Genomic DNA, 11,905 nt, shown 5'->3' with positions numbered 1-11,905 from the left:
GTCACAAGACATTTAGACCACCCTGGATAATGTACATCTATACTGAAGACAGCCGAACATATGTTGTCTAAAAATGGATGTCATTGAAAAAGTTATAGTGGCTGATATGGGACTATGACCTAACCTAAATTCTCACATTTTGTATTTTGTCTCGAATAGGAAGTACATTTTGGTAATCATTTAACCCGGTCTTTTAACGCGAGTCTCAAATTTGACATTGGTTCACGGTTATCCGAATTGTTTTCTGCTCCAGAGAACAGTAGGTCAAATTCCAATCATTTAGGCACTGCTTTAGATACGAAGGACCGTTTAAAAAAGAACCATTACCGGAATCGTAATGAGAATCGTTGCTAATTTACATACGCGGCCGGACTTTCAACCTGGCACCCGCCATGCCCCCAAACTCTGCTGATGCAACATTTTGTAAACCTTCCATCACTAGGGGCGTTAGCCAGGGAGTAACCCACATTTTTCTATTAGGCATGTAACGATGTGGGTGGATGGAGGCATCGGTTCATCATTTCAAATGTGCTCATGCGTGAAATAATGCGTTTGGAAAATATTTTTTTTATTCCAAAAATGCCAAGAATCGAATTGGTCGTACGAGTGTGAATTTTGGTCAAACATGATACTGCCATTGCGTCATTTGGTGACTGAAAACTTGAATTGTTACACGGATTAGTATTCCGTTTATCCAGTTTCCTAGCTATTCCACAAGGTGAGATCAGTGGTGCCTGACACCAGCGACAATAAAATAATGACAAAACAATCAATGTTGCAGAGAACGAACGAGTACAGGTCCCGTTAGGAATATTGTACAACGACCAAATTAACTATTTAACACTTTAGTGTGATCAGCACAACACTTGGGGTCAGGTGGCTCGTGAAATCTGGTGGCTCCGAGTTCAAATCCTCGTTGGGGGTTGACTCAGCCACTATATGTACCTCTGGGCTGAATACAATGGGTAACCACTTTGTGGGGAAATCCACAGTGATGACCAAATTTTCTATCTACGTGACTTTACCGACAGAACCAAGAATGTATATAGTGATTACCATAATTCACAAACTCGTCCCACGACATAGGAATGAAGATTTTCTACCACTGGTTGATTTCCTATTCACAGCCGTAAATACAACTACTTTGTTTCATCAAACCTACGTATTTGTTAACATTATACATGTTTTAACGATTGAGAACCAAAGGCATACAAGGCTGCAGTAAAGGTTAAGAACCACTGCTTGAGAGGAACACTGGTCAACAAAAAACTATTCTTGCCTGGACTATTGCAGTTGTTTTAGACTTATTTCATGGTGCTGATTCCAATCTGATCTCAGATTTGCTCTATCACATCTCATTTTATGCTATCGGCATACCCCATTTTAATTGATTTTACCCAAAATTAACTCTGTTACTTATGATTGCAAGTTGTTGCGAGTCAGTGACTGCTTTAGTGTTAAAATATGGTTCTGTATTTTTAGGATAGTGTGTTTATAATAGAATTTTATGTACATATCCACATTTATTTAATATTTTTCTTCTGCAGTTTTTATTGAAAATGCAATATTTGATATCTCAAAAACCTGAGTGATAGACAAAAACTGATGCCAGATTTGGAATCAGCACCCCAAAATTACATTAAAACCGTTGAAATACTTTATGCCAGAAAAAGTGTGTTGAGCAGTGTTATAATCGTAAACAAAGACAGCCTCGAGTTATTGAAATACTTGGACACAATACAATCAAACGATACAATCAAACGACGTCTCGACGTCAGCATTTGCTCCACATGTCATCGGAAAACCTGATTTTCACGTTGCACCATCAATCGGCCACCCCATAGCTTCTCTTCAACCAGTGTGGTTAGTTTTTTTAATGGAGATAATTCGGGGAAGAACCCGACTTGTAAGCAGTAAATATGTCAGATTTTAAATCTAATGAAAGAACTTGCTTGGCCTGTTGCGTTTACAATAAGCTGATTAAATCTGATGGGACGTGAATTATTTATAGTTTTCGTGTAGTCAGGGGTTACGGATTGGGTGGTAAAGAGTTCGGAGTTAGGGATGAGGGTTTAAGGGCAGTCGTGCCTGCGAATGTTTTTCCTCCGCCCAATTTTTGCGGGACAAAGTAATTGCAAAACTCCCTCCCCCAGGCAGATGTGGCTTCACTTTACATACTGGGGCGAATATAATTACAGGATACATGCGTGTCAACCCATACAGTTTACCCGTGTTCTTGTACAGGGGAAATTGAGTATTCTTCCCTTGTGATGAGACTTTGTAGGATGAATGTTGAGATTTATAAGGGCACAGGGTGACCAATAAGGGGCCGTCCATAAATGACGTCACGCGATTTTGGGCGATTTTGACCCCCCCCCCTTCGTCACACGGCGTCACAAAAAGTCAGACTCCCACCCTCAACTATGACGTCACAAAGCACTGCCCCCCCCCCCCAAAATAAACCATGCTTCAAGTCGCTTTAAACTATTGTCATTGTAATGCGTATTTAATGTGGCGCTGCACTCCCCCCCCCATAACCACCCACCTCCACCCCCCACTATTACCCCCCCACAATCCCCCACCATCACCCTCCCCCCACCACAATCCCCCCCCCACCACAACCCCCCCCCCACCACAATCCCCCACCATCACCCTCCCCCCACCATAATTCCCCCCCCCACCACAACCCCCACCATCACACCACCACCTTCACCATCACCCTCCCCCCACCACAATCCCCCCCACCACAACCCCCCCCCACCACAATCCCCCCCACCACAATCCCCCCCCACCACAACCTCCCTCCCCCCCACCACAATCCCCCCCACCACAATCTCCCCCCACCACCATCCCCCCCCACCATCACACCACCACCCCCACCATCACCCTCCCCCCACCACAATCCCCCCCCCACCACAATCCCCCCCACCACAATCCCCCCCCACCACAACCTCCCTCCCCCCACCACAATCCCCCCCCACCACAATCTCCCCCCACCACCATCCCCCCCCACCATCACACCACCACCCCCACCATCACCCTCCCCCCACCACAATCCCCCCCCCACCACAATCCCCCCCACCACAATCCCCCCCCACCACAACCTCCCTCCCCCCCACCACAATCCCACCACAATCTCCCCCCCCACCACCATCCCCCCCCACCACCATCCCCCCCCACCATCACACCACCACCCCCACCATCACACCACCCCCCACCACAATCCCCCCCCCCCCACCACAATCTCCCCCCCTCCCACCACAATCTCACCACCACCACCCTCCCCTCCACCCTCCACCACCACCACAACCCCCCACCCCCCCGCACCCTCCGTGCCCCGAGACCGCCACCCTCCCCCCGTGCTCTTCCAGCCACCCCCAACCACCACCTCGGACCCCCGCTAACGTCTCCCCCCACTCCTCCTCCTCCTTCTCCTGCTCTCTCCAGCCCAGCCCAGCCCATGGCGTTCCCTCTGCCCCGTCCGCGGCCCCCGGAGTTGCCGTCGCACCGCGCGCGGAGTCTGGCGTGCGGGCAGGGCGCCGTGCGGGCCGTGCGCTTCAACGGTAACAACCACCGCGCCGGCGGCGGCGGCGGCGGGGCCGGGGCTCTCGTCAAGCCCGCGGGCCGCTAGGATAGGCGCCAGGCTTCGGCCTGGTAATCCAGGGGGGTCGGCAAAACCTTCGCGACGTTATTCATCAAGGGACCACCGTCTCGTGTTCGCATGCGATCGTTATACTTTATTTTATTTACGCGATTTAAACCCCCCCTTCCCGAAAAACTATATTATGTGATGATATTGGGCGCGAACGCCTACGTGTTAAACATACTCTTTGGTTATTTCGGTCAAGTATGGGATCTCTGCAGTCACGAAAACGTCACTTCTAGTGTTACACATACTTTACTTTATTTACACTCGGCAGTCCTCTGATGTGAACAAATAGGCGGCGTGACTGCGGGACGTACTAAATGTTTGTTTATCGATGGCATGTGGTCCCGGCTATATGAATGTGCTAATTCATGTTGCTCAGACAAGACAAAGATTCCGCGTGTGTACATTGTAGGGGCAAGTGCTGTTAGCGAGCACCTGTGAAGGCCGGCACGTCACACGAGGGGGTGGGGTGGCCAGCACCACGCCCGACCGCCTTTGTCTCCCTCGTGGCGATGTTTACTACACACCGCACCAGGTACACACTTGAGGCCGAGTCGACCTAGGGGAGGCCCGGGACCAGTTCAGATAACCGCTATCGCTGGTGTGGGCCGTGACCGCTCCCCACACTAAGACAAGAGCGCATTGCACGTGTGTTTAACTTTCTAGAGACTAAATTTCGAGTTAAAGCTTTCGTGACTGCAGGGATTCATATTCTTGGTTCTTTCGGTAAAGTCACGTAGAAGGGAAATAATAAAAATAAAACAATAAAATTATCACGACGTTTCGATTGCAACACAAGCAATCATCATCAGGTGTGAAAACCACAGCAAGAAAAATTGAAAACCCGCCACTTTTTTCAAACTTTCTGGAGACTAAATTTTGATTTAAAGCTTTCGTGACTGCAGGGATTCATATTCTTGGTTCTTTCGGTAAAGTCACGTAGAAGGGAAAGAATAAAAATAAAACAATAAAATTATCACGACGTTTCGATTGCAACACAAGCAATCATCATCAGGTGTGAAAACCACAGCAAGAAAATTTGACAACCCCCCACTTCTTTTCTAACTTTCTTGAGACTGTTGAGGCAAGTGCTGTTAGCGAGCACTTATGAGTGGCCGGTAAGGGACACGTCAGAGCTGGATGGCGTTGACCAACACCACGTCCGGCCACATTTGTCTTCCCCCAGAGCTGGTGTACAATATTTATTTAAGGCTGACAAGACCTAGGGGAGGTCAGCGCCGTTTCAGATAGCACCCGCCGCCGATGTTTGCCGTGTTCGGGAATCGAACTTGGGACGCCTAGTCAGTAGTGCAGTGCTTCTACTGCGAACCGAGGTACACCCACCCAGCCAGCACTAGTCGTGTTCACAGCTGGGTATATCTTTGTGCCCCCGTGTACCACGGCAGCTGACGGTTGTCTTTATGTCCGTGTCTGCCGTATGTCAGCGTGCTCGTGTCTCAGATTGTATGATGAACGACGCTTCGACGCTATGCCTCCGTGTCCTCCGTGTCTGTGCGATGCAGTGGATGGGAACTACTGTCTGACGTGCGGCAGTGACAAATCCCTGAAGCTATGGAACCCGGAGACCGGGAGGCTCCTTCACACGTACAGCGGACACGGATACGAGGTGCTGGACGCGGCTGGGTGAGACAACCTCTGTCCGCGTGTGCCCCTATTTCTATATGTGCCCCCATGTCTATATGTGTCCCCATGTCTACGTGTCTCAGCTTGTGCGATACTCTCAGCTGTCTCTTGTCTCTCCAAGTCCCCATGTGTCTCAGTTCATGTGGAAAATATCAGCTGACCTCATCTCCTTGTTTCTGTGTCTCCCTGTATCTTGTGTCCGCCTGTGTCTCAGCTCGTGTGATAACTCGCAGCTGACCTCGTGTTCGTCGGACAAGACGGTCGCCTTGTGGGATGTGGCCAGCGGACATATGCTGAGGAAATTACGAGGACATGCGGGGGTACGGGAGATACAGGGACATGGTCACACATGGGGTACATGGAGACACTAACATCCAGGGTTACAAAGGGGAGCTATCTGGACACATGGGGATATGGGGCCATGGGGGTAAGAGGAGAGACATGGGAACACATGGAGCTAAGGGGTTACACAGAGATATGGTAGAGGCATGAGTACACACAGGAGGACGGGTATTTGGAGAAATGGTGATATGTGTATGAACGTAAAAAGGGTCATTTGAACACACGGGGGGACTCTTGTCTCTTCTGTCTCTGTGTGATTGTGTCCCCACAGAAGGTGAGCTGTGTCCGCTTTAATGAGGAATCAACAGTCATTTTGTCAGGTACGGCACAGTCTCATGTCCAATGTCATCACGTGTGTCTCCACACAACGTACGTCCCCGTACCCATACGTTCACATGTCCCTGTGTCCCAGGCTCAGAAGCAATGTCGGCACTCTGTTTGCTGAGGTGGGCCCTGTACCACCATTTGTGCCTTTGGCGCACTCAAGTTTACGTTCCTTAGTGATGTATCACTGTTATGGTGGCCTACTCAACGACTCTACTGCTCCCCCTCCTCCCATTCAATAGGAGCTGGAGCTTGGCACTGCATGGAAGACACATTTAGGATGTGACTCATTGTGTGCCCGTGTTTCTACCTATGTTCCCATGTCCACGTGTCCCTGTGTTCCAGACTCTGAAGACATCCATGAGATGATGGATGTGACTGCTCATGTTTTGCGTCCCTGTAACCCCTGTTCCTGTGTACCCTGTCACAGGCTCGGAGGACACGTCTGTGCGGTGCTGGGATGTGAGGACACGCGGACAACGTCCCATACAGACGCTGAGCGAAGCCACAGATGGAGTCACGGGGCTGGATGTCACCCAGGGGGACATCATCACGGGGTGGACAACACACGCACGGGGAACACCACGGGACAACATGGGGGACACATGCTTCACGACTGCCAACCAAACTCAATCACTCAAACACACTCCACTCCCAACCATTGTCAACCATTAAAAACCATAACTGCACAACCGCACACTCAACTTTGCTTATCGACTCTCAACCATGCTAAACCCACTCAATCACAACCACACTCAGTCAACCATACACAGCCACACACCTGATCACTTAAGCACATTCAACCACTTAACTGTACTGTGGTCAACCACACTATGATGTTGTACATGGTAATGATAATAACAATAACGGATGTTAATAATGATGCTGATGGTGTTGTTGGTGATGGTGTGTAGGTCGGTGGATGGCCGGGTGAGGAGGTACGACCTCCGCATGGGTCAACTTCACACAGACTTTGTGGGCAGTGAGTGACCCGACCCCAGACCTAACCTGTCTTTGTAGAGCTTATTCTTTGGGTCTTTGGGTAAAGTAACGTAGATAGGTTCAAATTAAGCTTTTTGTGAGTGCAAATGTATGTATGTATGTGTGGGGAGCATTGACATGGTGATTCGTGCTCTGTGTCACTAACAGGATGACCTGGTTTCAATTTCCTGCCACGGGTAATGTCAGTGGTGAGCAATATAAATAAATAGTCCTGCGCACCCGCCAGGTCAAAGCCGCATAAAATAAGTACCAAGTGCAGTGTGTAAACAAATACCTCCTTGTGGACTGCTGGTCTTCAAAGGTACTCGCTAACAGCACTTGCTCCAACAGTCTGTTAAAGGCTATACAGGGGATATGTTTTGTTTGTTTGTAAATGAGTACATGAGTGTATGAGTGAATGTGTCATTGTGTTAGTGAGAAAGCATGCAAGTAACTTCATGTATGAGTTTTTGTATGTGCAAGTGGATATGTTAATGTCTGCATAGGACTATGCATGCTGTCGGCCCCGTGATGTTTGTGCCCATTATGTGAGATTGTCGTTGACGTGATACTCTTGTGTGTGCGTATATGTCTTTGTATTTGTCTGTGAGGAGCGGTAGTGTAGCGGTTAGTGCACTGCTATGAACGCGGCAACCCGAGTTCGATTCCCGGTTACGGCTAGCACCAGTGACGATTATCTGAACCGGTCCTGGGCCTCCTCTAGGTCGACTCGGCCTCAAATGTGTACCTGGTGCGATGTGTAAACATCGCCACGAGGGAGACAAAGGCGTCCGGGCATGGTGCTGACCATCCACCCCCTTGTGTGCCGTGCCGACCTTCATAGGTGCTCACTAAAAGTACTTGCCCCAACAATCTGTTTAGACTATGTGGGGAATCTTTATCTTTGTTGTATTTGTGTGTCTCCATGTTGACTAGGCCCTGTGGTGTGCGTGGCGATGACGCGAGACTCTCAGTGTTGCCTGAGCTCAGCCTTGGACTCGACATTGAGGCTCATGGACAATGACACGGGGGAGCTCCTCTCAGAGTACAGACATCAAACACCATCAACCCCATCAACATCCTCGTCACCATCCACATCACCATAAAAAATCGATATCACCATCAATACCATCGTCAAAATAATCACCATCAAAATCGCCTCCATCAACATGAACACTAGTAACATAACCATCAATATCAACCACATCACCAACATCACTTCGATCAACAATAAAACCACTTTATCAACATAACCATCATCAATATCACCACCATTAACACCATCATCAACATTATCATCACCTTAAATACTATCACCGTCAACATAATCATCAACATCATTGGAATGACATGCGGTGCTCCTCAGGGTGGAGACACCACCAATTTTATCATGAACATCATTAAGACCAACCTCTATCATCTGTATCTGAGTTTCAATCTCTGTCTCAGTGTCTCAGTATCTGTGTCTCGGTATCTGTGCTTCTTGTTGAGTTGATATTTCTACGTGTGTTTGTCTCGCTGCTGCTGTGTCTGTCCCAGTGCTTCAGCATCTCAGTGTCTGTCTCTTCGCTTGTGTTATACCCATGAAAGCCTCACTTAGTCTCAAGACACTATTTCAGGAGGGGGGTGATGTTGCTGTGTGTAATATTAAATGAGTAATTTGCAGGTAATTTTTCAGCATTGGGATGTTTAGCCAATACTACCTACATTGTAGGTTTTTTTTTACTATGGGAGGAAACAGGAGAACCCGGAGGAAAACTATGCAGAACGGGGGGAGAACATACAAACGCCTCACAGAACGGCATCCAAGTCAGGAATTGAACCCAGGACCTTCTTGCTGTGAGGCACGAGTGTTACTGCTGTCCCACCCTGCTGCCGCCCTTCTCAGTGACTCCGTGTGTCTGTGTCTCTAGGTACACAGGACACGTGAGTGGACGCTATAGCCTCGACTGCGCTCTCTCAGAGCGAGACACCCATGTGGTGAGCGGCTCCGAGGATGGGAAGGTCTATTTCTGGACCTCGTGCAGGTGATACCTCCTCATCACCACCTCCGCATCACTGCAACTATCTCATTTACATTGTCACCACAACCCTACATCTCCTCATCACCTTAGCACCTCTTCACCAACTCATGACACACCACATACCCCCTTATTACATGAACCACATTTGCATCCCCTCACTATAACTTCTCACAATCTCACCACCACCTCACATGTCACCACCCCCCTACCACCTCCTCAATACACCTCACCTCCCCCTCTCACTACCTACCTGCCACCTCTACGACCACAATAACTGTGGGAAGTCAACAATGGGCATCCTATGTTGAGACTGGCGCATGCCGTAGGAATGTGGAATTTCCACTGCCAGATCAGGTTCATGGGCGGAGATGAGCACTGCCCTGTGCCCACTTCAGAATCAGAATTGTTATGTACACTGGAGGAATACGATGAGCTATAAAGCTCTTTTTCACAGATGTCCAGTTGGGGTGGGTCATAAAGTTACAAAAACAACAATACAAAAACACGATAGGAGTGCAAAGTATAGGAAAGGTAAGCATCAATACCTCATTACACCATTACCACCATGTTTTCTTATATCTCCATGTCACCATATCTCTCTGTCCACGTCTCTCTTGTGTCTGCATCTCCGTGTATCTTCCATACCTGTATCTCTGATGCCCTTGTGTCTACTTGATTGCAGGCCTCGCTCGCTCTCACTCTCGTCGTGGGCAGTGCAGTCGTCCACTCACTCTCGTTCCACCCGAGCAGCCCCATCCTTCTCACGGCGTCTGAGGGGACGGTGGATGTGTGGATGACGAAGAGCGACGAGGAGAAAGCCGAGGAGAAAGAGGGGGAAACATAGGGGCCACTGATCACAACTTGGACCACACTACACTTTATACCACAACGTATTACACCACAGAAACGACATTGGCTTATACTACACAACGCAGCATACTAAACACACAACACACACTATATTACACAAAATACTGAACTAAACTGTAAACTAAACTATTTTTTATTTTACTAGGAAGGGCCCACTGAGCTATATGGCTCTTTTTCAGAAGCGACCTGGCCACAAATGGCAGCTCAACGTAGTGGCTTATCATGTGGAAATTTATTGCAGCCAAATACTCGAAATGTATGTTTCTATATGTGGAGGGAAAACCGGAGGACCCTGGGAAAAATCCACTGGGAGAACATGCAAACTCCAAATTTCCGGGCTTCAAGGTCAGGATTAAACCCATGACCTGTATACGTGACAAGGGAGATAACATCTCACCACACAGCGTATACACTGTACTACACAACAGACAAATTATAACCTACACTATATATTATACTTCACAAAATTGGTCAACGGGTGGAGCATTTGTACAGTGGTTTGCGAACTATATTCTGAACCTAGCAAGCTGAGTTAGATTCCTGGCTTTGGCTAACATCAGTGGCCAGTGACATCTGAACCGAACGAGGGCTTGCACCACTACACACATTACACCACACAACGTACAACCTACACGACACATTATACTTCACTGTAAAACATTCAAAACACACTTGAACAGCAACAGCCCCCGTTTACCACGAAGCGCTTATGCCACGTTAGGTGCACGTTGAGGTTATGTGAAGTATCGAAGGCTTGCTGGCAGAAGCACAACCTGTTCTCCACTGGCACACGCTCCACGCACTACACACTATACACTATTTACATGTACATTCGTCTTTGTCAGTCCATTGCTGGTTGAGGTCCTCCTCATGCCTTACATGTCATGGGGCAGAGGGGGGTTTAATTGCATCTCATGCGCTGTTGGCTACGTAGGGTGCGAAAGAAGTTTAACATACCAGTGTGATATACATCGCATTGGTAAAGGGAGCATATTAATCCAATGGATTTTGCTGCACAGTCATCTGCTGCCCACAATATCCCTGCATGTTGCCGTTGAGCAATGTACGATATACTTTGTTTATACTGTGTTACACCAAACACCACGCGTTTTGAAATAAAAGTTTTTCATGTCATTTGGGGTCAGGCGGTTGTGTGGGAGGGTTATGACAATGGGGACTTTTACCACAATTTTTACCCGCTGTGCTCTTCTGGGCGTTGTCAGGAGAACAAAGAATCAGCTATGAATGTTCATATTACAGAAGCGTTCGTGGAAGTATACATCACAGAACTACCTCTTGAGATCCCTTATAACTCGCCGATGTGTAACGCTAGGGGGCAGCGCTTTTCCCTCGGCCCCACTATCGAATCATGTTAATAGCAGGATAATAAAATAGATCAAATTCTCAGCTAAAATGTAGCCTAATTTATAGAGTAAAATTAAATGTAACGTTTGGGTTTTCGCCTAAAGTAATGTCTGACCGACTGGAGACCATCTCGCTACACTTGAGAACTCTGTTCAAGCACAGGCAGTTGCCTCAATTCGAACCCAGCCTCTCGGCGGTGTCTCGACTTGGCACTCGTGTCTCTTGAGCCATTTGACCAGTGGGGGGGGGCACGTCTTGTGTCGGCTCTGAACTTAGTCCAAAGGAGATGCGGGGTCCTCGTGAAGAATGATTCGCCTGTGTACGAGACACCGGGAACTCCTTTGATGAAAGCGCTGCCCGTGGTTTGCTGCAGACATTCTTGTGAAGACTCCGACCCTGTCTGGTCTGTATGAGATACATGAAAGGCTGATCAGCCTTTAGATTCGGTTCGTGTCCGATTGGAGATACGGGAGTGGGTGATGATGGCTTATTATGAAAGCTCTGACCTTGCCTGCGTGGTTTATAGCAGGCACGGGGTCGCTCACCGACCGTGTGATCTGTAGGGAGGAGCTACAGGGCAACTTATTTAAGATTCTGTCCGTGTCCGGTCGATCGGATAAACGAGGAGCCTTTATTATGAAAACGCTGACCTTGTCTGCGTGGTCTAAAGGAGGCACAGGGGACGCTCATTGTGAAGGCTCTCGCA

The 11,905-nt window shown here is 48.4% G+C and overlaps 1 protein-coding gene across 1 annotated transcript; it reads left to right on the top strand.

Annotated features, from left to right (window-relative positions):
* The first annotated feature begins 3,370 nt into the window (after window positions 1-3,370).
* On the top strand, window positions 3,371-10,968 carry LOC133361635 (WD repeat domain-containing protein 83-like). Its single transcript, XM_061580611.1, has 9 exons — window positions 3,371-3,563; window positions 5,173-5,293; window positions 5,508-5,613; window positions 5,907-5,955; window positions 6,390-6,516; window positions 6,874-6,941; window positions 7,877-7,985; window positions 8,854-8,961; window positions 9,640-10,968. Exons 1-9 carry the CDS (start codon window positions 3,461-3,463, stop codon window positions 9,806-9,808), a joined length of 960 nt encoding a protein of 319 aa, XP_061436595.1. The 5' UTR covers window positions 3,371-3,460; the 3' UTR covers window positions 9,809-10,968.
* Window positions 10,969-11,905: the final 937 nt, after the last annotated feature.

This window comes from Lethenteron reissneri, unplaced genomic scaffold (genome assembly GCF_015708825.2).
Source record: "Lethenteron reissneri isolate LAM-NWPU_2019-01 unplaced genomic scaffold, ASM1570882v1 scaffold_1151, whole genome shotgun sequence".
In the NCBI taxonomy this organism is placed as follows: Eukaryota; Metazoa; Chordata; class Hyperoartia; order Petromyzontiformes; family Petromyzontidae; genus Lethenteron; species Lethenteron reissneri.
Note: the sequence above shows the minus strand (reverse complement) of the source record. Positions and strands in the feature narration are given on the sequence as shown.

Excerpts from the sequence above, each read along its gene's own strand:
- LOC133361635 (XM_061580611.1), top strand. The coding sequence starts at position 3,461 with ATGGCGTTCCCTCTGCCCCGTCCGCGGCCCCCGGAGTTGCCGTCGCAC. Across the intron at positions 6,517-6,873 it reads CAGGGGGACATCATCACGGG|GTCGGTGGATGGCCGGGTGA; the intron begins GTGGACAACACA and ends GATGGTGTGTAG. Across the intron at positions 8,962-9,639 it reads AAGGTCTATTTCTGGACCTC|ATTGCAGGCCTCGCTCGCTC; the intron begins GTGCAGGTGATA and ends TGTGTCTACTTG.